This window comes from Natrix helvetica, assembly GCF_964273705.1.
Source record: "Natrix helvetica genome assembly, chromosome: 2".
In the NCBI taxonomy this organism is placed as follows: Eukaryota; Metazoa; Chordata; class Lepidosauria; order Squamata; family Natricidae; genus Natrix; species Natrix helvetica.
In genome coordinates, this window is record NC_138552.1 from 254,086,489 (window position 1) to 254,113,763 (window position 27,275).

At 39.3% G+C, this 27,275-nt stretch overlaps 1 protein-coding gene across 1 annotated transcript in view; it reads left to right on the top strand.

Moving 5' to 3' along the window:
* Nucleotides 1–23,294: 23,294 nt before the first annotated feature.
* MAL (mal, T cell differentiation protein (MAL blood group)) overlaps nt 23,295–27,275 on the top strand; it is a 28,963-nt gene continuing 24,982 nt past the window's right edge. Inside the window, exon 1 of the mRNA XM_081944976.1 lies at nt 23,295–23,448. Coding sequence (XP_081801102.1) covers nt 23,362–23,448 — 87 coding nt within the window. The 5' untranslated portion in view covers nt 23,295–23,361. The remainder of the gene's footprint in view (nt 23,449–27,275) is intronic.

Consider the following 27,275-nt stretch of genomic DNA (forward strand, 5'->3'; position numbering starts at 1 on the left):
AGTTCCTGCAACTGTTCTTCATATGTTTTAGTCTCCAGTCCCCTAATCATCTTTGTTGCTCTTCTCTACACTCTTTCTAGAGTCTCCACATCCTTTCTACATCATGGTGACCAAAACTGAACGCAGTATTCCTAGTGTGGCCTTATCAAGGCATTATAAAGTGGTATTAACACTTCACGTGATCTTGATTCTATCCCTCTGTTGATGAAGCCTAGAACTGTGTTGGCTTTTTTGGCAGTTGCTGCACACTGCTGGCTCATGTTTAAATGCTTGTCCTCTAGGACTTCAAAATCCCTTTAACTGTATAATTATCAATTAAAGGGAACAAAACTGATGTTACCTGTCTTGCCAACCCTTTTCCATTTCAGTGCCCACATATCATTTTCAGACACATAAATGTAAGTGCACAACTGCACATTCATACACATATGCACCTACATACACTTTTTTCCAGCCAACCCTTTTCCATTTCAGTGCCCACATATCATTCTCAGACACATAAATGTAAGTGCACATTCATACACATATGCACCTACATACACCGTTTTTCCAGAAACAACAAAAAGGAAAGAAGAAGCAACCCAGGATTAAAAGAGTGGGGCAGCTGCCCTGGGAAGGCAGAGAGAAGGGAGGGGAAGGGAGGGAGGGAAGGAGAGAGGGGGGGGGGGGGAGGAAGGAAGGAAGGAAGGAAGGAAGAAAGAAAGAAAGAAAGAAAGAAAGAAAGAAAGTAATAAGAGGTAAACAACGTAGACTGAGATGATGGGAGGGAAAGAGGTAATTGGCCAGAAAACAAAGAAAACAATGAAAAACCTTATGTCTTTCAGTATGAAAAAAAAAAGATTAAATTCACAAAATAGCCCCTCCTTAGAAATGGTTAATCTTTGAACTATTTTAATTTCAAGTACTTGCTTTGTTTTTCTACAGAGACCTCTTCAGTTATTTTTAATCACTGCTGCTCGTTTGCTCCCCCCCCCCAATATTGGCTCTCTTTTCCTTGGCAATTGCAAAATGATTGCACCCACCCTCCCCACCCGAATTATTTGGAAGTACTCTTGTTTTCATAATTGCAGTAGCTGAAATCCCATGGAGTTGGGACTTGGAGGTAACAGTGATTACCCTTCAAAGCAAAAGGGTACAAAACTCAATTCAGTCCACATACACTGCCCCGAGTCCTTCTGTGCGAAAGACGGATGGTTTCAAAATTTGATAAGGTAAATAAATAAATATAACCCTGCTGAAGCATTGTTAAGTTTATTATATCAGAATAGGTAAAATGTTTGAAAAATTGTGAACACTTATAATGCAACCATAAGAAAATAGTTCCTTATTGAGCATTTCAATAGAGCATGAACTTCATATTTCTTTATGTATTTTTGTAAGAAAACCAAAACCAGAGAACTCTTAAAGAAAAGGAAGCTAAATGTTAGAGAAGGGACCCTGGTAGCTTTTTGCTCTTGGAGCAGGAATTGGCACTTCAACAATTGGCAGGAGGCATGCATAGCCCCAGCATGAAGAATATCACCTGTTGATTTCCTTAAATCTATGTTCTGGTCCAGAAGTGGAAATCAGCATGGACACATTTTGTTTAGCTAGGTAGCAACCTTGCTATCTTTGGGAAACCTAACCCATCTATTTTAATATAGCTGTTAATTCAGATGAATATGAAATAGTTTTATTCTGCCACAGGTAATTGTCTGAGTAGCCACCAGATGTCTGTAATGCTCTGCTGGAGAAACTACAAAACACAGGATACTCTTTCTTCTCTGCTCAGCTGTTAACTGTTGATGCAGTTCTTCTGAAAAAGTCAAACCTCTCCTTCCATCAACCCACCCCCCTATGGTTCCTGAATATCTAGCAGAAATGCCTCTAGAAATAAGTGTGATTAAAGGGGGTAGTCTTTGCGAAAAAACCAAGTTGATCTATTTACAAATATATCTCAGATTAACGGTACTGTTTCTTGAATAACTGCCTGATGGTGAACCTATGGCAGGCGTGTCCTATGTGGCACACAAAGCCATGTTGCCCGGCATGGGCGGCCTTGCCTGTTTGTCTTTTGGGTTTCTGGTGCCCATCCGCGTGCGATGATCAGCTGTTCTTCGTGCATGCAGCAGTGCCGAAAACCGGTATGCACATGCGCACCACGCAGCTGATTTTCGGTTGCGTATGCGTGCCAGAACCCGGAAGTTCGGCTTTTCCAGAGCATGGCCCTGATGAGTGTGCATGCATGTGCAATGTTTCCATGCCAACTTTTTGGCACTCGGTGCTCCTTCTTTAGATTTAAATATGAGCCAGCAGTGTGGAGCAACTGCCAAAAAAGCCAAGGCAGTTCTAGGCTGCATCAACAGAGGGATAGAATCAAGATCACGTGAAGTGTTAATACCACTTTATAATGCCTTGGTAAGGCCACACTTGGAATACTGCATTCAGTTTTGGTCACCACGATGTAGAAAAGATGTGGAGACTCTGGAGAGAGTGCAGAGAAGAGCAACAAAGATGATTAGGGGACTGGAGACTAAAACATATGAAGAACTGTTGCAGGAACTGGGTATGCTTAGCTTAAGAGAAAGAAGGACTAGGGGAGACATGATAGCATTGTTCCAATATCTCAGGGGTTGCCACAAAGAAGAGGGAGTCAAACTATTCTCCAAGGCACCTGAGGGTAGAACAAGAAGCAATGGGTGGAAACTAATCAAGGAGAGAAGCAACTTAGAACTGAGGAGAAACTTCCTGACAGTTAGAACAATTTATTTATTTATTTATTTATTTATTTATTTCTTGGATTTCTACACCGCCCCCTCTCCCAAAAAGGGACTCAGTGGAACAGCTTGCCTCCAGAAGTTGTGAAGGCCCCAACACTGGAAGTCTTTAAGAAGATGTTGGATAGCCATTTGTCTGAAATGTTATAGGGTTTCCTGCCTAGGGGGTTGGACTAGAAGACCTCCAAGGTCCCTTCCAACTCTGCTGTTGCATTGTAAAGATTACCTGTGGACCTGAGACAGTTATCAGATGGCCATGGATGTACCTGGGGCATCTGATCTTTTCATAACATGCCTTTGTGTCCTTCCGATTAGGCTTTTCACAATGCAATCCAAAAAAAAGAGCCACTTGGATTTATTGGCTAGGACACTAGCTAGAAAGCAAGAAACTGTGAGTTCAAGTCTCACTTTAGCCATGAATGCCAGCTGAGTGTCTTTGGGCCAGTCACTCTCTCTCAGCCCAACCCCCAACAGGCTTGTTGTTTTGGGGAAAATAGGAGGAAAATGTGTTCGATATGTTGGCCGCCTTGAGTTATTAGTAAAAAATATTAAAGGTGGGATATAATGGATAATAATGAAACAAAGAAATTAATTCCTCAAAGCAGCTCCTGAGAAATCTGTGTTGATTACTACGTAAGAGAAATGAGTTTTTTGACTGAGAAAATAGTTGCTTTCACCAACACAATGCCTGCCATATTTTGCAGTGCAGTGCAGAATAATAAGGGACCTAAACAGGGGTGGGATCTTACCGGTTTAACAACCGGTTCTTGAGTGCAGTTTACAGAAGACTTACCTTCTGGATTACTGCTTGGGAAGGAAAACAGCTCCACTCTGCCGTGGGACTCAGCTGACAAGAAAAAGTTAAGTAAAGCACAGGGGCAGGTGGGCAGGCCCTCTTGCTAGTGGGAGCGCTGATCTCCAGAGCTACCAGTTCACCCAAACCAGTCCGAACCGATAGAATCCCACGGCTGGACTTAAAAGGAATGGGACAGAGAATTGAAGTAAGGTACTGGTTCCAAGCAGATGGCTCTTTGTGTTGACAACTATTTACTTCCTTATGCTATTTTGTTGGTAAAAGAAAAGGCCAATATCTTGATGGAAAAAACATGACATGTAACAAATATAAGAGAAAGTTGTCTAAGCTCTGTACAAAAATTTGTATACAAGGAAAGGCAACTGAGTAATAAATTATTTTCCTGGAAGTATTCCAGGTTTCTCCAACCTAAGGGCAGTTTTCTTTAAGGGAAGTTCTCTGTAAGCTTTGCCATACTGACTGTTCCATTTCTCTTACAGAATTTTGAAAAATAATGTATCTCGTAAGCTAGACAGGAAATCACAGAATTACAACATCTTAATATGACCTTTGGTCTCTTGGTGACAAATTACCATTTTCTCATAAGATTGCTTGATAGTTATTTTATCGGGTGTAGAAAATGTGTTTCAGTGTTCATTTGGTAGAGAGTCCGTTCTTTAAACAAATGTAACTCTAATCTTGGTTTCTGCCTTAAAACAGTTTCTAAATTATATAGGAAATTGTAAATGTGGGCTAGTGGATCAAGACCATGGCATATGGTTCCTTCCATTTGAATCCTTCCAGCAGTCTTCTGTTATTGCCTTCTGCTATCTATTATTTTAAATATATATACAGTATAGTGGTGGGTTTCATTTTTTTTAGAAAATTTCTTCACACCTCTTCTGTAGGTGTGGCCTGTTTTGTGGGAGTGGCTAGGCGGTCATGTGACTGGGTGGGAGTGCTTGGCGGTCATGTGACCGGGTGGGCATGGCCAACTTGGAAAATGTGGTGAAACTCACTTAACGACGCTCTTGCTTAGCAACCAAAATTTTGGGCTCAATTGTGGTAATAAGTTCTCTTTCTCTTTCTTTCTTTCTTTCTTTCTTTCTTTCTTTCTTTCTTTCTTTCTTTCTTTCTTTCTTTCTTTCTTTCTTTCTTTCTTCTTTCTTTCTCTCCCTTTCTCTTTTTCTTTCTGTCTCTCTCTCTCTCTCTCTGCCTGTCTGTCTCTCTCTTTGTGGCTCTTTATCTCTCTCTCCCTCCCTCCCTCTGTCTCTTTCTCTCATTCTCTCTCTGTGTCTGTCTGTCTCTCTCTCTCTCTCTCTCCTCCCTTCAGCATCTCTGTCACTCTGTGTGTGTGTGTGTGTGTCTGTCTGTCTGTCTCTCACTCACTCATTCTGTGTGTCTCTGTCTGTCTGTCTGTCTGTCTGTCTCTTTCCCTCTCTCACTCTGTCACTCTGTGTGTGTATGTGTATCTGTCTCTCACTCATTCACTTAATCACTCACTCTGTGTCTCTCTCTCTCTGTCTGTCTCCCTCCCTCTCTCTGTCTCTGTCTCTCTCTGTTTGTGTCTGTCAGTCTCTCTCTGAATCCCTCCCTTCCTCTCTCTGTCTCTCTCTGTGCCTCTCTCTGTCTGTATATCTGTCTCTGTCTGTCTGTCTCACTCACACATACACACATAGACACACACATACTGTGGTCACCTTGTTGAGTGTTCCAATCATCAGGTGATATTTGCCGATTCTCCGAACTACTCAAAATTTCTGCTACCAGTTCTCCAGAATCTGTCCAGAAACCTGCTGAATTTCACCCCTGATCCCATGTCTGTCTGTGGTTGAGGATGGACTTGAACTTCTGTCTTCCTGTCTTAAATCCTAGTTAACTCCTATACCACATTGGCTCTCAATGTGTACTCTACCTTTCTTGGTCTTGCAGCATCACGTGACGGCATCATGTGACAGCAGTGTGATATGGTGAGTTTGATACCTGTGGTGTAGAGGAGGTGGTTGCCATGTAATAGAAATGAACATAGATTTTAAGCACCCAAGAAGAGCCAGTGTGCAAATTGTGGAGTTCTCCTAGATTCACAATTCCTGCTCAAAGATCAGATAGTATTCGTGGCTACAAGAGCCTTCACACACCTTCATGTGGTACACCAATTGCACCCTTTTCTGGATCGTGAGACACTGCACTCCATCACTCACAATCCAATCCCAGCTGGATTATCGCAGCATGCTCTATGTGGGGCTACTGAGTAGTGTCACCCCGTCCAGAACTAAAGATGATAAGCCTCCGGATCCCAAGGCTCTGCATATCTACAGTCACTCTATCTTACCAGGGTTCAGTTGAAGCCTGTTGTCCCCCATCCAGGTCCCCACAGTCTCCAGGAACCATGAAAAGACAGTTACAGCATCATTTGATCACCAACTATGGAAATATAATATAAAGGTATCCTCAGTATATTGATGATATCTCATCCCATGGTGTGGGGATTATAATCAATTAAAATAGTAATGCATAATTAAATTAAGTATGTGAACAATTGAAATACATAATTTACTTTTTGAAATGGCAAGCCAAATGCTTTCTAGAAGAGAGACATGAAAACATTGGAAGATAGGACAATTTACTTTAATGTAAAATGGTGTCTGCATAGCTCAGTTTTTCTAAAAATTAAAAATAAATGTTTCAAAGCAAAACAAAGCTATGCATGTGTATGGGCATATAACAAAGAAAACAAGCATCAACCCATTTTGCTATCTTGTGAAATATCTAATAGTTTTTCTGCATTAATGTTGTTTTCCCCTGTACTGCCGTTCAGTCGATTAGATAAGTAACTCACCAATTCTAAACATTACAGAAAGTATTTCCAAGTGGTGTGTTGCTGAAATCCAAATCACTGCTAATGTTCAACTGCAAATTAGGAAGGGTTTTCTGGAATCCTGTGCAAAGTTCAAATCAGAGTATGGCATCAACACATTTCTCACTCCTGCTATATGTCTTTATATGTAACTATCAACATCTTGACTGTGGCTATAGCTCAGATAATCAAATCTATATATCATATGATTTTAGTTGCCCACCATGATACACCTTATAATTGTATTCTGTATCGGCTGTGAGTTCTAGCAATCTAACTGCGAAGAATATTGGCCATGAATAATTAAAGATAATTAAAAATATAGATAACTAAAACCCTGGTCTAGGGAGAAATATGTCTAGGAAATAAACTGGCAGAAACAAGCCTTGCTATTGATACACTCTGAACCTCTGCTTGGAATCAAGTAAGAACTTGAAATTGTTCCTTCAGGGGATGCAACTTGACCAGAACACATGAAAGTGTTTATCCACATCTTAGTCTTGGGCTGCTGAATAGTATGAACTGCCAAGAAAACAAATAGATGGCTCATAGAAGATAAGAGATAAGATAAGATAACTTTTATTGTTACTTTTCTGTGTACACAATGACACACACTAATATGAAATTCCAACGCTCACTCTCAAAAGAAGAACACACAGACAAACACACTGCCTTTAGAAAGTATTCAGACCCTCTTCACTTATGTCAATTTTGTTATGCCTGCAACCTGATTCTACAGTTGTTGAAATTCATTTTTTTCCTCATCAATCTGTAGGAAGTTATCACCCAGCCCTCTCCCAGAAAAATGAAATATCCTAGGAAATATTGAAAAGGCAGGATATTATATTTTCCTGGATGTGAAAAGGAAGAAATATGTTTTAAATTGAGAATAGCTCCCTGTAGCTTCCTGCCCACACCCACTTTGTCAATGGGCCATTAAGGTGGCCAAGCCAGACCCTTTACATAATAAAGAGTTCTCCCCTTCAGCTCCAGGGGGTTGGGAATGAAGGCATGATAATATAAGCCTTTACTCAACTGACCTCTGAACTCTGAGAATTCAACCAAACCTGGACTCAAACTAGAGAGTTGCCCCTGCGTGGGCCCATGTGAGCGTGACAACCAATCAGAATACATTTCTTACACAGGAACAGGAAACAGAGAGGTGGGACTGAACAGGTTATAAAAAGCCTAGCAAGCCCTCCATCAGCCCTTCTCTTCTTCTCCACCAACATTGAAGCATGTGATCACCTTTTCTGTTCAGGACTCAAGCCATGTGGTCCTGTCCACCATTAAACCATCTTTCCAAGCAGCCTCCATGTCTCCAGTGTCTTTTCCCCCACTTGGAGCTGAACCCAGAAGGACATTTCTTTCAACAAATCTACACTCAGTACCCCATAATGACAAAGAAAAAGCAGAATTTTAGAAATGTCTGTAAATTCATTAAAAAGGAAAAAAACACATTGGCATAAGTGTTCAGATCCTTCACTTAGTACTCTGTTAAAAGCACCTTTGGCAGCAATTATAGCCTTGAGTTTTAGGATACGACATGACAAGCTTTGCACACCTTGATTTGGGAGATTTTCTGCCATTCTTCTTTGCAAATCCTTTCAAGCTCAGTTAGGCTGGACAGTCATTTTCAGGTCCCTTCAGAGATGTTCAATAGGTTTCAAGTCAGGCTCTGGCTGTGCCACTCTAGGACATTTACAGAGTTGTCCCTAAGCCACTCCTGTGTTGTCTTGGCTGTGCGCTTAGGAATATTGTCACGTTGGAAAGTGAACCTTTGGCCTAGTCCAGTGATATCGAACCTTTTTTCCTTGAGTGCCAAAAGCACAAGTGTGTGCGCTATTGCGCGTGCTCGCATGCCCACCCTCATAATTTAATGACCCCCCGCACCATGTCCCCTGTGCATGTGCCCCCCCTGCTGCCCTGCGCATGTGCACATGGCTTTCTTGGAGCCTAGGGAAGGCAAAAACAGCCTCCCTGCCTCCCGGGGCCCTCCGTAGGCTGGAAACAGCCAATTTTCTGGCTTCTGGTTGGCCCGGGAGGTCTATTTTCATCCTCTACAGGCTCCAGAGGCTATCTAAGAGCCTGGGGAGGGTGAAAACAGCCTCCTCCGCCCCTGGAGGCCAGAAATGGCCCATTTTCTGACTTCTGGTTTGTGCTTTGGGCCATTTTTTGCCCTCTGGTAGCTTCAGGGAAGCCTCCTGAAGCCTCCGGAGGTTGAAAAACCACCCAACACACAAACTCGAAGTCCAGGAATGGATTTCCAGGTTGCCCGTTGCTCCGTTTTTTTCCCTCCGGAGGCTTCAGGAGGCTTCCCTGAAGCCTCTGGAGGGAGAAAAAAAGCCCAACACATGCCATAGGTTCGCCATCATGGGCCTAGTCTGGGGTCCTGACCACTGTGTAGGTTTTCATTGAGGATGTCCCTGTACTTTGCTCCATTCAGTTTTCCCTCAACCCTGACCAGTCTCCCAGTCCCTGCTGCTGCAAAACATCCCCACAGCATGATGCTGCTACCACCATGCTTTACTGTTGGGATGATATTGGGCAGTGATGATGGCTTTTGCTCTGCCACAGTGTGCATTGTCAGCTGTGAGTCCTTCTATACAGAGGTGTAGGCCTTTCCAAATCATATCCAATCAATTTAATTTACCACGGGTAGACTCCAATCAAGGTGTAGAAACATGTGAGCAACAATCAATAGAAATGGAAGGAACCTGAGCTAAATATCTAGTGTTGTTGCAAAGGGTCTGTATACTTATGCCAATGTGATATTTCAGTTTTTTTCTTTTTAATAAATTTACAGAGATTTCTAAAATTCTGTTTTCACTTTGTCATTATGAGATACTGTGTAGATTAATGAGAAAAAATGATTTTCAACAACTGTAGAATCAAGCTGCAGCATAACAAAATTGACATAAGTGAAGGGGGTCTGAATACTTTCTGAATGTAGTGTGTGTGTGTGTGTGTGTGTTTATGTGTTAGTCAGAGTCCATTTTGAATTGTTGTTGTTGTTAGTTGCAAAGTCGTGACCGACCCATCGCGACCCCATGGACAACGTTCCTCCAGGCCTTCCTGTCCTCTACCATCCCCTGGAGTCCATTTAAGCTTACGCTGACTGCTTCAGTGACTCCATCCAACCACCTCATTCTCTGTTGTCCCCTTCTTCTTTTGCCCTCAAACGCTCCCAGCATTAGGCTCTTCTACAGTGAGTCTCCATTTTGAATAAATAGCAGAAAAATGTGTCTTGAGAGTTAACAAGGTTGATATTATATGGTACAAATGATTATAGAATGTATGTCAGGGCAGCCTCCATCAGTAACCAAGAAAGAAACCACTCAACTCCATATTTCAGAATTAAGAGTACTTTTACTGGTTATGAGTAGATAGCAGCTAAGCAAAGCAAGATCTGAGGCAAAAGCGCGCATAATCATAGATATCAATATGGAACCCAACTCCCGCCCCCTAGTAACCCCATCCCCCAGTCCAATCCGCACACCCCACAGGTGTCATGTGGGCTGCAGCTTCAAAACCCATCATCACGTTGGTATGCCGGACAGTTGGCCTTGGCGGCAATTCCACTATCTGCAGCATGCACAGTAGATGGTGAGAAAACCACTCCCTTCTTCATTATATATGTGTGTGTGTGTGTGTGTGTGTGTGTGTGTGTGTGTAGGTATGTATGTATGTACACACACACACACACACACACACACACTGTATATAACAACAGAAGAAAAACAATCCAATTCAATTGCCATGGATTGATCAGAAATCCACCAATATTTTCCTTCAACTTTTTATGTAGAAAGGAAATTACTTCAGCACAGTGTTTTCAGTATCTAACTCACCTACTGTAGTTGATCTAGAACCTGGCCTTTGTGGTAAAGGATATAGGAATATGCATGAATCATACAAGTGGCAAGAAAATAGGGGCAGTCAGGCATAACACAGGTTATGTAGACAGTAAACACAGGGTCAATCAAAATGGACTCAAATGTCTATACACCAATGCACAGAGTATGAGGAATAAACAGGTTGAATTAGAAATTCAAGTAAATGAGGGCAGATACGATATTGTTGCCATTACAGAAACTTGGTGGGACGAAATCCACAAATGGAACATACAGCTAGAAAGATTTAAAATATTTAAAAGAAATAGACCAATTAAAAGAGGAGGTGGATTTGCACTATATATAAGAAATAACTACATCTCTACAGAAATAGAGCACAACAATGATGAGAACTATCTTGAATGCATTTGGGTCAATATTAAAGGTTGGGGGGGGGGGGAAATGACATTGCCATAGGTCTATACTACAGGCCACCCAACCAAGCAGAGGAAGTAGATGAACTTTTTGCTAGTCAGCTAACTAAGATATGTAAGAAGCACACCACAATAGTAATGGGGGATTTTAACTACCCTGACATCAACTGGGAAACAAACTCTGCACCAAGTGGAAGATCCAACAGGTTCCTAACGAACCTAGCAGACAGCTTTGTTTCCCAAAAAGTAGAGAAGGGAACAAGGGGATCGGCCATATTAGACTTAATTCTCACTAACAGAGAGGAAATGATAGAAGGTGTTGAAGCCACAGGAACCCTGGGGGCAAGTGACCATGCAATATTGGAATTCAACATTATGCAAACACAAGTAGTAGAACAAAGTCAAACTAGAGTCTTGGATTTTGCATCTTCCAACATGTTAAAAACAAGAAAAAGGTTAAGGAAACAATTGGTCCATTGCTGGGAGAAAATGGCAAGAAGGTGACAAGCAACAGAGAGAAAGCAGAACTATTTAACTCATTTTTTTGCATCTCTCTTTACACAAAGGGATAAAACAGTCCAACCTATCAAAAACAGCACCACAAAAATCACATTAGGTACACAAGTTGAAATAGGAAAGAAAATGGTAAGTGAGCACCTGTCTATCCAAGGCGAGTTCAAATCACCAGGACCGGATGGTCCTGAAGGAACTGGCAGATGAGATCTCAGAGCCACTGACTAATATCTTTCAGAGATCCTGGAGCACCGGGGAACTACCAGAGGACTGGAAAAGAGCTGATGTGGTTCCCATCTTCAAAAAAGGGGAAAAAATAGATCCAGGAAACTACAGACCTATCAGCCTGGCCTCAATACCAGGAAAGATTCTGGAAAAGATAATCAAGCAAGGAATTAGTGAACACCCAGAAGTAAACAAAGTAATAGCCAAAAGCCAACATGGTTTGTCAAAAACAGATCATGCCAGACTAATCTTATTGCATTCTTTGATAATGTGAAAAAATTAGTGGACCAGAGGAATGCTGTCGATATAGTTTACTTGGACTTCAGTAAAGCATTTGATAAGGTAGACCATAACCTACTACTAGATAAAGTAGAAGAATGTGGGTTGGACAGCATCACCACCAGATGGATTTGTAACTGGCTGACCAACCCCACTCAACATGTAGTCCTCAATGGAACTGCATCTACATGGAGGGAAGGCTCTATTTTAGGCCTAGTATTCTTCAACATCTTCATCAATGATTTGGATGAGGGAATAAATGGGGAACTCATCGAATTTGCAGATGACACCAAGCTGGCAGGAATAGCTAACACTCCAGAAGATAGGCTAAAGATACTGAAGGATCTTGACAAACTTGAACATTGGGCACTATCTAATAAAGTGAAATTCAATGGTGAAAAGAGTAAGGTTCCTCATTTAGGCAAGAAAAACAAAATGCACAGGTACAGTATAGGTGGTACCTTCCTCAATAGTAGTAACTGTGAAAGGGATCTTGGAGTCCTAGTGGACGACCATTTAAATATGAGCCAGCACTGTGCAGAAGCTGCCAAAAAAGCCAACAGAGTTCCAGGCTACATAAACAGAGGCATAGAATCAAGATCACGTGAAGTGTTAATACCACTTTATAAGGCCTTGGTAAGGCCACACTTGGAATACTGCATTCAGAATTTGCTTAAGAATGGTGATTTCTTCATCTTTATATTTTAGTGATCCCTCCCTTTTATTGTATCTCTTATCTAAGAAAGGAGAGCAATCAAAGCTATTTTAGTGCTATACTGGACTATGTCTTTTGAATGCATTCTTGATCTCTGCTTTCTGATAAATTTGGTGTTTGGTTATTTGTGTGATAGCCATTTACTCAAAACATGGATTCTCTAAATCCAGTGCAGAATTCTTTCATTTCCAAATCAAATTCTTGAAAATTGAAATAGACTACCATAACCATCAAGCTCTCAGTTAAAAAAGAAGCAATAGCAATTGTAATATCTACCGTATTTTTCGGAGTATAAAATATACCGGAGTATTAGACTCACCAAGATTTTGAAGAGGCAAACGAAAAAAAAAAGTTTTTGCACTCTGCAGACCTCTCAAAAACGGCCCATTTTTTTGCTCATTTCTGCCCTTCCCAACCCCCAGGAGCACTCTGAAAGCCTCCTAAAGGCTATGCACGGCCATTTTGTTGAAGGGAACAGGGTTGCAGGAAGCAAAAAAATGCTGTATTTAGTGTATAAGACACACCCAGATTTTCAGCCTCTTTTTGAGGGAAAAAGGTGCGTCTTATACTCTGCAAATACGGTACTTTAAATTAATCCATGTTGAAAGATTTATACATATATTTCTATTTTATTTAAGACCTACAAAAATGATCCAATCGAATATTTCAAATGACTCCTCATAATCCTTTTTCACAGGTAAACAATTTTTAAAAGGATCCCCATACAAAGCATTGTACTTCTTGTCTAGAGTAAAGTTACTAATCCTGCAAAATCCTAACAAAATATTATTTGAGAACAGAATGGAGAAAAACTACAGAGGGTTTATACTTCCAATGTGATTGGATGAATCCAATCCAAGAATTGCATCATGCAAAGCTGGCTATTTTACATGCCGTATTTTAAGGATGATTATTGCTTGGCTTGATTTGGTTGGTTGAACCCTAGTCCTTTTCATATGGAAGAAAAGGGCATTGAAGGAATCACCCACCAGAGGTATCTCTTTTGTCAAAGGCTTCAATCTGCCATGTCTCTCTGCCAAGTTTTATAAGATTATCTTGTTTGTGGTATTAGGCAAGAGATCGGAATGCTGCCTTAACATTCAACTTTAGCTTATCTCCATAACAACAGCATGGTCAGTAAAAACTCTAGAACTAGTCAACCATTAGGTTTCTTATGAAAGAAGTTTACAAAAGGGGCAGGGTTTTGATTGCACAGCTGAGCTGCCATCTCAACCCTTTAACCCTTCTTGCAGATACCCCTACCTTCTCAGAACCTATGCATGATGGGTTGGATTTGAACTAAATACCTGTTTCCACTATTGGAAAAACTAGATCCAGTTACTATTATAAATTAGAACAGAATAGAATAACAGAGTTGGAAGGAACCTTGTAGGTCTTCTAGTCCAACCCCCTGCTTAGGCAGGAACCCTATATCGTTTCAGACAAATGATTATCCGACATCTTCTTAAAAACCTCCAGTGTTGTAGCATTCACAACTTCTGGAGGCAAGTTGTTCCACTGATTAATTGTTCTAACTGTCAGGAAATTTCTCCTTAGTTCTATTATAATATTATAATATTATATACATCTGTCCGGCTGCGCCCGGGAGCTGCGGAGGGCGACAGTCGCTTTCGTGCTTCATCATCCGGCAGCGCCGACAACATTTCTGCCTCTGCCCTCCGCAGCTCCCGGGCGCGGCCGGACGGATGTAGCCACAGCGATGCCGAGGCGGTCCGGGCAGACGAAAGAGCGAGCGAGGCAGCCTGATCCTCAGTCGCTCGCCCACCGGACTGCCTCGGCGCCATTCTGGCTACCTCCATCCGGGCGCGCCTGGGAGCTACGGAGGGCGGAGGCAGAAATGTTGTTGGCGTTCCCAGATGACGAAGGCACAAAAGCGACTGGGGAATGACGAGAACCTTCCTGCCTCTGCTGGATTTCGTGCGCTCCTTGCGACTGCAATATGCAGTCGCGAGGAGCGCGTAAAGTCCAGCAGAGGCAGGAAGGTTCTCGTCATTCCCCAGTCGCTTTCGAGGACTGCGGAGCGCGACCCGACAGAGCACGCTCAGGAAGGCGGGGAATGGGATCACGTGTGCTGGAGGTTGAGGCAGCCTGAGCCTCCAGCACACGTGGTCCCATTCCCCGCCTTCCTGATGACGTCACCAGCCTCACCAGCCATAAACCTCACCGCATGTCACTGATTCTGACTTTATCTAGGGAACCACATAATGCCTATATTTGCCTTCCACCTGCACTCTCTTCAGATCAACAATAAGACTCACGAAACTTCTGAAATGAAGTAATAATCAACTTGACTATCTACTAATTATGAATTATTTCACTTGCCTTTTTTTGACCCATTTCATACCATTTAAGTAAAATAGTTAATTGGGTGACAAATTTTGTTTTATTTTAAGAATATCCCAGTGAGAGGCTCTCAGATGGTACAATAATCTTATGATTGACTTACAGCTACCAGCAACCTCCATCATTGGCTAGAATGGCTAAGCATTTATTATTTATACTACGTTATAATAGCTGGAGGGCAACGGGTTTCCTTTCTCTTCCCTAAGTATTTATTTAGGAATTATTGCTACTGAACTTAGTGCTAAATTAGAATCAAACCAATGGCATTATCCCTTATTGACCAGTGATATTTAGAGTCCAGATAATGTGACATATTTTTGAACCGGTATGTGTAGAATTGTACCATGAACATGTTTGAGGTTATTGTCAGTTCATCAGAATAAGTCATAAAAACCTAAAACAGTGAGCTGAGTCTCAATCTATTGCAAACCAGATATGAACTGTTGTGTAGGGCTGGGAAAGAGGAAAAGAGACATGAAAATAAACATGAGATAACTGATTGAAATGAGATTGACAAAGACCCAGTATAAGGACTTAAGATAGGAAGAAATATTCAGAGGACATTCAGCAGCCATATGAATGAGCAACTGGCTATTGCTCAGGCCAAAGGAACTTGCCTTACCTTGCCACCCATTTCACAAAGAAGAGGGAGTCAAACTATTCTCCAAGGCACCTGAGGGTAGAACAAGAAGCAATGGGTGGAAACTAATCAAGGAGAGAAGCAACTTAGAACTGAGGAGAAATTTCCTGACAGTTAGAACAATTAATCAGTGCAACAGCTTGCCTCCAGAAGTTGTGAATGCCCCAACACTGGAAGTCTTTAAGAAGATGTTGGATAGCCATCTGTCTGAAACGGTATAGGGTTTCCTGCCTAGGCAGGGGATTGGACTAGAAGACCTCCAAGGTCCCTACCAACTCTGCTATTGTGTTATTGTATTATTGTATTGTACTGCAACTCACAATAATAGCAACAACACATCAGCAAAATTTCCTAACAACAAAATAAACACAAAATTATTGGATCACATAGTCACCTAATAGCTAAAACTATTATCTTCGTGGACAATAGCATTCAATATACCCTCTGAAGGCTGGTCAAAATAGGATGATGAATAAAGCAAACATACAGCAACGGAACACAAGGAATAAATGACAAGAAAGGGTTAAGAATGTCACAACTACAAGCAAGAAAAGAAAAAAAATGTTATAAGCAAATTAGATAAATCATAGGAAATTTTATAGCTAACAGAACCATTCAAGAGTAACAATTTAAAATATGTAATAGAAATGTGATTAAAGAAATGTAGAAATATATAAAAATCCTTTACAAATGGAAAAAATGTACACAGAATTAATATTCAGGAGTTGGTTTTATTGGAAAGCGAGTTACAAGAGATAATGAAACAGTTTTCAAGTTGCACAGCAGCCATAATTCTTACTAAACCATAAGAGAAAAGATAATTAGATTGATGACAATTCTCTAGAAACACATACAGAAGAAGGTTGTGGCCTAAGGCTTGAAAAAGAATAATGTACCTACTAGTGGTGGGATTCAAACTTTTTTACTACCGGTTCTCTGGGTGTGGCTTGGTGGGCGTGGCAGGGGAAGGATACTGCAAAATCCCCATTCCCTCCCCACCCCACTAACCTGCTTTCCAGCTCTGTTCTCCTGTTCAGGGCAACAAAAGAAGATCAGCTGGGAGGCTGGGAGGTAGTGGGGCTGGGGCCAGCTTATTTGCTGGTTCTCCAAACTACCCAAAATTTCTGCTACCGGTTCTCCAGAACCTGTCAGAACTGGCTGAATACCACCTCTGGTACCTACCTATCTTGAAAAAGAGTGATGCAAGATAATTCCAAACCATTGCACTAATTCCTTGCACGAGCAAAGTACAGTGTTGCTAAAGAAGAACAGAGTAATATATGGAGAACAAAATGCTAAATGACCAAGTAAGTTTTTGACAGCAGCATCTGCAGCAAACTGCAATGATGCCAAAATAAGGCCACGCACATGGTGATGTTATCAGGCAAATACCACCATTTTGTACTTATATCATGATATCTGATTTTTGTACGTAGGTTGTGGCATTTGCCTGACGTCCTACTTCATTTGTGGTTCCCGCCCCAGGCAATTCTCTCCCTCCATATCCTGTTTTCAAAAATGGAATGACAGTGACAAGAAAACAGCTAACTAGCACAAGATAGATATTGGAGAAAGCAAGAGGATAAAATCGGGAATTGTATCTTTACTTAATTACTTAATTAGAACTAAGACTTTGATTACATCATACAGATCATACAGTTTAAAGATAATGTCTGATTGTTCATATCAGGAACCTTTGCTAAAGGTTGCAATAACTGAATTTGGAGGAATAGAATGGCTCGGTATTAGGAAGGGAGTGAGACGGTGACATAAATTGTTCTCATATCTCTTAGCATATGCAGCAAATGTAGTACAAAAATGACAAGGCTGGAAGAGGTGAGAGCAAGGATAAAACAGGAGGCCAAAATATGCATAATTTGCATTATGGAAAATAGAATGGGAATAGCTCATTATGAAAATAAAAAACAGAAAGCAAAAAATCTGGGTTGCCATTGTGCACAATGTCCACAGTCAGCCAACACAACTTGCAATCACTAGTCACAATGAAGAAAGGAGTTAAAATCTGGAAAACAATTTCTTAAGTTGAGTTAAGCAAATACGAAGCTTAAATTGCAATGCACAATTGCCTAAAAATAGTATTAACCATAGTATTCTTAGTGAAGATACAATTAAGAGCAAAGAAACGATGGCCTTGGGTAGTTTATGTCAACAATATCACAACCACATGGCGAAAGCTTTATATTTAATTTACCTGCACTGATTTACATAAAAAAGGAACAGGACTATGGCTGTATGGTTGTGGCAAACACCTTTACTGTTTTTGACATACATAAAAAAATAGTGGGAACTTGTTTGTTGCCACCATTTCCCCCCAAGCCTGGAAGCAAAGGTAAAGATATTTTAGATTTCTTGAGCTCCAGAATAGATAAGTGTGAGAAATATAAGCTGGAGAAATAAAAGGAAAATTAATCTTAGGAAGATTGGCAATGACAAACTTAGACATGATCCTGAAGAATAGGGATATTTCTACAAATGAAGATCTTTGAAATTATAATACTTAAAAGATATTTCCAATGATAATTTACAGTAAATTCCTTCTAAACATGGATTTGGAGATGGTTATCATGGATTTCAAGAAGAACCAACCACTTCCTCTTGGTCAAATAAAGACTAAGTCCTCCCCTAAAGTGACATTCAATGCAAACTCATGTTCTTTGGACAAATGTTGCAAACAGGTGACAGCCTAGAAAGAAATGTATTTATTCAACTTATGCACCACCCATTTCACTGATAAGGCAACTCTGGTCAAATATGTTTGTCAAGGATTCAGGGGAAATAGAAGAAGATTAAAAATGTGGTAGGAAGAGGGATTGAATAGTTTTCAGTGCATCCTTGGAAGAAGTATAATGGATTAGCAAGATGAGCAGCATATAAATTGGCAAATGAATATTATTAGAGATATGCCAACATGGCAATTGCTGGGAGTCAGTTTGACTGATTGGCACCTAACACATTAATGACCTTTGCTTGTGTAGTGTAAGTTTTAGAACCCAATGTTCCTTTTGGGTGGAAGGAACAAATTTCACAATGTGCAAATTATCAGTGGGAAAATTCAAATTCATGGGTTGGGAGAACTCAGAGAAAGTGAACACTGCATTTATTAATAGAGTACGCAAAAGAAAGGGTAAAATGGCAGCTAATATATATCCGAGCTTGTGAAATTATCATGATTTTTGTTTTATTTATCAATTGGTATGCAGCTTAAATAATTCATTTCCATCTGAAGGGTACAACTTATATTCCTACAAAAAAAAAAGATCATTCCCCCAATTTTATTTTCTGGATGATACATTGGTTTGTTCCTTGATCATCTTTCATGCAAAGCATTACTATAAATTGTCATTTGTGCATTTTTAAAAAAGGGCAAAGAAGATTTCTATTTTGCCTGAATCCTACATATACTAATTTTTACAGAGAGAGGAAACATTAAAAATAGTTATAATTTAAATAGAATTCACCAGATGAAGGAAGACTGTGGCCAGACATAGATGTTGCTTGTATTATATATATATATATCCTATCCTAGTCTCCCTTTATTTATTTATCAGTACAAATACAACATATATATATATAATAAATATAATATAATTAATATAATATAATATAATATAATATAATATAATATAATATAATATAATATAATATAATATAATATAATATAATATAATATAATATAATATAATATAATATAATATAATATAATATAATATAATATAATATAATATAATATAATATAATATAATATAATATAATATATAATACATGTTTTCTCTTTATATACAATATGTGCTTAATGAACAGTGTACTCTGTGGGTCAGTTTGTTTACATAGTAATAATACAATACAATAATACCATAGCAGAGTTGGAAGGGACCTTGGAGGTCTTCTAGTCCAACCCCCTGCCTAGGCAGGAACCTTATACCATTTTAGACAAATGGCTATCCAACATCTTCTTAAAGACTTCCAGTGTTGGGGCATTCACAACTTCTGGAGGCAAGCTGTTCCACTGATTAATTGTTCTAACTGTCAGGAAGTTTCTCCTCAGTTCTAAGTTGCTTCTCTCCTTGATTAGTTTCCACCCATTGCTTCTTCTACCCTCAGGTGCCTTGGAAAATAGTTTGACTCCCTAGTAATATTTCTTAAATTCCTAATTTCTACCCCTTTTATCCAACCATTGATAAATCAAGTCCCAAGTTCAAAAATATTCTGTGTCATCTTTTTCTTTTCTCTTCAGTGTTAATCTGTCCATTTCTGCACAGTCCAATATTTTTTAAATTATATTTTCTTCCATAGATGTTTCCTTGCTTTTCCAATGTTGTGCAAATACAATTCTTGCTGGTGTTAAAACATGCAATATCAAATATACTTTTTCTTTATCATATTTTTCTGGTATTATGCCCAATAAAAATAGTTCTGGCTTAAAATCTATATACTGTCTTAACATTTTTTCTAACCAAGTATGCATTTTTGCCCAATTTTGTTTGCTTTTGAGCATGTCCACAATATGTGACCAGTTTTTGATTACATTTCCAACACTTAGTAGACACATTTTTAAACATTTTTGCTAACCTTTCTGGTGGTAAGTGGCACCTATAAAACATTTTATACAAGTTTTCTTTATAAGCAGTTCCCACCATCAATTTATAGTTTCTTTCCCAGATTTTTTGCCAGTTACCTAGTTCTATATTATATCCAAAAATTTTTTGCCCATACTCTCATTGTCTCTTTCACCTGTTGGTCTTCCATTTTTAGGCTTAGTAAAAAGTTATATAGTTTCTTAATTAACTTTTCATCTACCATTAACAGTATTTGGTCAAATGTTGTTTTCTCTTTATAAAAGCCATATATCTTAGTATCTTTATTGTACCACAATTGCATTTGCATTTGTGGCTACCGCGATACATTCTTGTAGTTCTTGTTTGATTTTTAGTTTCCCTTCTTATTTAAAATATCTTTATATGTTAGAATTTTCTCAAGGTTTACAAGTTTTAGGTGAACAAATGCTTCCATTGTTGAAAGCCATCCCGGTATTTCCATATATATTTTAGCTTTTCCCTTTTCCCATAATAAAAATAGTGTATTTCTTACATAGCGATTTTGGAAAAATCTATGAATTTTATTCTTACCATACCCTAAGAAAGTATGCCATCTAGTTGCAGATCATGACCTTCTAAATACAATAGTCTTTTATGTCTGAATGTTATGCTAATTCTTGATGAATAATGTCAAAGTCTTCATTTCCCCTTTTTAGGATTTACTTTTTTATTGACTTGGATTAGACACTCAGTCTGATCAATACAGGCTGCTTCCACAAGATTTGGTGCTTTAAATAAAAGATTGCTCTGTGAAATATAACTACCACCACCTCTCTGCTCTAAATGCATTTTTAGTTTGGTTTAATCTCTTGCAATTTTAATCTGTTTTTGTATTTGCAATTATTTCACTTCTATATAACAGAATAACTGAGTTCTTCTAGTCCAACTCTCTGCTCAAGCAGGAGACCTTATACGAGGGGTGTCCAAACTTGGCAACTTTAAGACTTGTGGACTTCAACTCCCAGAATTCCCCAGCCAGCAGAGCTTCTGGGAGTTGAAGTCCACAAGTCTTAAAGTTGCCAAGTTTGGACACCCCTGCCCTATACTATTCCAGAGAAATGGCTGTCCAGCCTCTTCTTTAAAGGTCTTCAGGGATGGAGTGTCCACAACTTCTGAAGGCAAGACTTTCCAATGGTTAATTGTTCTCACTGTTAGGAGATTTCTCCTTAGTCCTAGGTTGCTTCTCTCCTTGATTGGTTTCCATCCATTGTTTCTCGTCTTGCCTTCTGGTGCTTTGGAAAATAGATTGACCCCCTTATCTTTCTGGCAGCCCCCTCAAATATTGGAACATTGCTATCACCCTAGTACTTCTTTTCACTAGACTAGAATATCCAGTTGCTGCAATCATTGGGAACAATAAAATAAGTTTTATTCTATGTTATAATAACTCAGTGTCATCTGGCACTGTGAGCTGATTGGCATATAAATTTGATACATAAATAAAATAGATAAATAACAGAATTCTCCTATACTGACCGGTCTTCTCTTTGTCCCAGATTGGGCTCCTCACAGAGGTGGGTGATTTGTATTATATCAACCGCCTTGCTCTTCAATCAGATCACAAGTATCTCCCCTTAAATCTGGGACTGGATTCCTATCTGATTCAGGTTCTAACATAAATTTCTTACATTTTTTTGTTGAAGTCATCCATAATTTTGCTGCTTCTTAACACTCTGTTCTTATATCACAATTGATCCCTGGTCACAATTTTATTATTCCAGTTCCATTACCATGTTTTCAGTGTTCCCCATTCCTGTTTCTGTTTCTGTTTATTTGGATTTATATGCTGCCCTTCTCCAAAAGGACTCAGGGCAGCGTACAACATTAAAAAAAAAACACATTCCAAAAGTTAAAAAAAAATTATATACATATCCAAAAAAACAACCGAATTTAAAAGACAATACATTTAAAATAAGTTAAAATTAACAGGCCAGGCCGGCTTGTTGGAAAAGCTAACTTTTTAGGGCGCATCGGAAGGACCGGAGGTCGGGGATTATGTGAAGCTTCGCGGGCAGCTCATTCCAGAGGGAAGGCGCTCCCACTGAGAAGGCTCTCCCCCTCGGGGTCACCAGCCGACACTGTCTGGCCGATGGCACCCTGTGCTATTTACCTGAAAAGTGCCTCTCTACTAAATCTGACTGATTTCATATCTCTTCCTTCAAATTACTCTTTAAAGCTCACATTTTTGGGAAGCATTTCCATTCCTTGATGAAACGGAGTATATAGTAGTGAACAGATGCCTATTGCATCCCACTTTGCCTTTTCATTGCTTCCTTTCCTCTGCTGAATTCTTGCATTAAATTATAGGTTGGGAATTCATTGAAAAACAGTCTGGCATTTAGTAAAGTATTTTATATTGACGGTAATGTAAATGAAACAATAACAATATATTGTTATTATAATTATAAATTATAAATTTACGACGGCAGTAGCTTACAAAGAAAATCTCTATAAAATGTTTTATAGATGGCATTTGCCTCCAGCGAGATTGGCCAAAATGTACCCAAATTTATCCCCTAATTGTTGGAGATGCAACCACAAGCCTGGAACATTCTATCACATGTGGTGGACGTGCCCCATCACAAGGAAGTACTGGTGCAAAATTCGGAAGTGGTTAGAAGAAATTACCGAGCAAAAAATAGAACTCAAACCAGAAACATTCTTATTAGGACTGCTGGATCAAAAAATGGACAAACAATCTCAACACATAATCATACATATACTCACTGCAGCCAGGATTGCCTTCGTACAAAACTGGAAAAAAATCAATACACCCTCAGATGAAACCACAATCAGGAAAATACTCGAATGCGCAAAAAAGGATAAAATGACAATAGAACTATTGTTTATTGTTTCCATAAAGTTATTTATTATTTTGGCTTCTATTATTTAGCTCTATATCCTAGCGCAAAATAAGTTTACTTAAAAATATGAAATTAAAACTCATACCAGAATGTACCAGAATAATGAAGGAACATAGTTCCAGTGATGCTATCCAAGAACTGATCATCTTAAGTTCAGAGCTAGCTGCCCATTATTCTAGTTACATTTGTCTACACATGATTATTCAAAAGTGCTTGCGGAATTATGAGACAGCAAAAAAGACGTATTCTTTGTTACAGTCTTTTTGCTTTCCTAAGGTCATCTAAAGAGTATGGGCAGGTACCTCTGGTTGGTTAGCCACACCTATACTGAGCTCCATCCCTGGAGGGCAGGCAACTTTAAGGTAGCCGAACAGTTAAGATCTCACATACCCAAGAGGAAGAAAGGAAACTAGAATCTAGCTGTACAGAGTGAGGACTTGTGTGTGTGTGATTTTGAAAAGAAAACAGCACAATGTCTTCAGCAACCGCCACAGCTGCTTTGCCCAGTGGTGCTTCAGTCCTGGCTTCATTTCCCGACATTCTTGTTATTCCTGAGTTTGTGAGTATAGCTTTTTCTTCTTTTAAAAATATAGCTTAGTTGCTAGAGAACACAATATAAAAAGTGTTTATTCTGACCGTTAGACTGCATCTAAAAAGCCCTGATTAGATGCCTTCAGATTTGTTTCATGGGGATTCTGAAAGCAAAGTATCTAGATTTTCCAGTTTTTTTAAAAGCTTTCCTCCCAACATCAAATACATTTTTAGTGGAATAAGCTATAGTTCACTAGAATGAATTATATTTTGAAAACAATAACGTGAGGCTGGGTAGCAAGGGTATTTTTTAAAAATAACTAGACTAGCAAGAGGTAACATGGCCTTACTCCTCCATCCCATGTTGACTGGCTTTAGAGTTAAAAAAAAATCTCTATTTTTAAATTTCAAGAGCATGTTTAGTTGACTTTCAAGGTTATACTCTGCTAATTCATGCACATAGCAGGTGTGCAGCACTCAAGTAGCTAATTATTTGGTTGAACTGGTGACCTGTGTACTGAAAACCAATCTTCAAGGTTTATTGAGTTTGCTGTTTCCTGGAGAAACAAGGCATACCATTCTTGTATGTGGAGGTGCTTGGGTCCTTTAATAGATATTAGAATATGTAGAACATATGCTTGGAATGTGAATGACTAGAGTAGTAGCTACAGTGATTGTAAAGGCTAAGAGAGATTGACAGTCTTGTATCCAGTGCAGCTCTCTCAGGTTTTTGAGTTGATCAAATTTAGTGGAGAATTCTTTTCTCATAACTCACCACATCCATCCGGGGAAACTATCATTTTCATTCTTTCAGGGTGCTTGGATGGGCAAATACATAGAGCTTATTTTCTGTTCTCCTAGAACAACTCTGTAAGATTGATAAGGCAGAGGGAACCATTGAGGTTCCATTCCTGAACTTCAAGAATGAGTGAAGTTTTGAACTCGAGTTTCCAATTATTCTATGTATTTACACTGAAACAAAGAGACATATTTATCCCCAAGGAGCTTTATCCTTAAGGTAGGCATTCAACAGGTGGTTTCCCAGGGAAATACTTGAAAATATGATAGCTTAGTGACTTTCTTCCTCTATAAGAACTCTGCTAATTGGCAGCAACAGCCTTGAGTTACCTTTTAGATCTCTGTGCTAAAAGAGCCTGTAGATTCCCTTACATATGTCTACTATTATATTGTAGCTCTATTTATAATTTTTTTAAAGACTTAAGAGTGGAGTTATTAAAGAGCCATCTAGAAAGATAGTATTTCCTTCTTCAATGGGAGACTTAATATCCTCTCCAAATATTAAGTGCTCATAATAAATACAAGATTGTACAGATTAATCAAGTCTAGTGATTTACCAGGGTGGGGTTCAGTTGTGGATATGCGTTTCAGTTAAAGGGATTTAAATGTTTGTGCTGCATTGAATGTTTTGCAAGCTTTAATCTCTACACATGTCCTAGCAATTATTTGAAAATATCAGGTCATTTCCTTATGAATACTGGTTGGGCTTCTGTGACTGGATTCACACAATACTGTAATCCCAGGTAATCAAAACACAATTGCTATATTCTTCTAATCAGCTCTGCCCAAACTGAGAAGCATTTTATTTGTTAGTGTACTAGCCTTATTTACACAGCCTAAGAAAAAGATTTCACAATACACTGAATGGCAAAGTACCTAACCTCATTTGAGCGTAATTTTGGGCGTTGAATGGATTCAGTTTTTGTCTTCTAAAATTTTAACTGTAGCCAAGTATAGTGTCAGCAGGAAGGGGACAATTTCTACTGCAGTTTCACTAAGACTCTCAAAATTCTCTCTTCACACCTAGAGGGGCCATTAGTTGCTCATTTCTCAGGGAGAAGAAAAATATGGACTTCTGTACCCAATAATTCAAAAATGCCAGTGGCATGATTATTCTCGTGTACAATGTGACCTTCAAACAATCTTTTTCTAAACCTCTCATTCATAACAGAAAGCACGCAAACCTCCTTTTCTTTCCTAGAAGATAAGGATTAATTACAAAGCATAACAAAATTAGTAATAAAAATAAAAATAACATTACAAATACAATAAGAGAGACTAAATAGCTCACCTACTGTATGCCTAGGGGAAAAGAAAATTTTGATCTGTTAACAAAATACTATTTTTCCAGGGTGTTAACCAAAAATATATGCTAATTGAAAGACATATTTTGAAAAATATGTCCTTAACTGTCTTATACTGAGTAAAAAGCATCTTGAGAGGAATCTCCAGTTCCAGTCATGGAATTATTGTGTCACATCTCATCTTTGATATGCACGCCACATTAAATCAGCTGTTTTTACCAGTTCCTTCTATTTTAGGAGTCTCCAGCTGTTGACGTAGACCTGCTTAGTTACTTCTGAACAGGACAGACTATGGGGAAATTCCAAAACCTTTGCTCCATTAGGTCTGGTGTTTGTAGGGATCGTGGCAGGTCACTCTATTAGTCAATCAACAGTCTAATCTCTGGGCAAAGCCATAGTGTTAATATTTGAATTCATACTATTCATATAGTGACATCTTTTCCAATTGGACTATATAATAGTGTGAATTCCACTTGCAATTTGATTGACATGTTACAATCCTTCCTCAAGGACTACTTCATGTGATATCTGGTGAAGAATAATTATTTCTCTACCCTTATGTCCAGAGAGAGCTGGCCAGTGGCCCTGTTTAAGGTGACTCTGTCTCTTCTGGGCAAAGTGGAGTCACAGAAACTCTTTTAGGGCCCCTGAGAAGATTATTCTAGACATCTACTGGATAAAGTTATTCAGAGTTGGAATCCAGTTGTACAGGTTCTGAGGAGTTGCCTGAGGGACAGTCTTGCTTGGTTAACTGGAAAGAGTGCTAAGAGTTCTGTTGGTTCTAATGAACTGGATAGGGTCTTTGGAGTGGTGAATTCAGCCACCTGTATTTTAGATCTCTATCCTTCCTGGTTGATTAAGGTCTCTTGGGGGCTGGAAGTGGCTGGGCTCGTGCAGAGGTGAATACTTCTCCTCTGGGAGACAGGTGGCTGTGTGTCTCTTGAAGGAGGCAGTTGTTTGCCCCTTTTTAATAGGAGTATACTGGATGCAATGCATTTGGACAATTTTTACTGAAAGTGGTTGAATTATAGCTCCAGAAGGCACTGAAAGAAGCAAATTATCTGGAATCTTTTCAATTAGGATTTAGGACTGAATATTGCATTGAGACAACATCATCTGTTGGATTTGAAATGAGGATAATGCATCCATTATTATGCATCCTTCTTGATCTCGCTGTGACCTTTCATATCATTGATCATGAATCAGTCTGCACCAGTTCAATGGGTTGGGCATGGGAGGCACTGTGTTACAGTGGTTCTCCTCCTCCAGAATTGACTCCAGTCAGTGTTGGGTGGAGGAAGGCAAGTTGAGCCTAAGGTCTCTATCTTTTCCCCTCATTCTATTTAATATCTATGAAGCCATTGGGCAAGGTAATAATGAATATGAGTTGATACCATCAGAGTGCTAATGATATCCAGTTGTACTTCTCCACTCTGGGCCAATCAGGCAATGGGCAAAGACCTTTACCATTGCTTGGAGACTATGATGGTCTGGAGGGGAAGAACAGCTTTTGGCTCAACCCTGACAAGATTGAATGGATGTGGGTTTTAGAGCACCCCAACACATGGGACTTTGCATCTTAATTCTGAATGATGGTGCATTTTCCCAGTTAAAGTTGGTGCCCAGTTTAGAGGTCTTCCTCAGCTTCTGAGCAAAAATCAAATGGCATCCATGGCCAAGATAACTTTTGCACATCTTACACATGCTAGTTCAACCTGTACTTGGATCTGGAGTCCTTGCTCATGGTGAATCT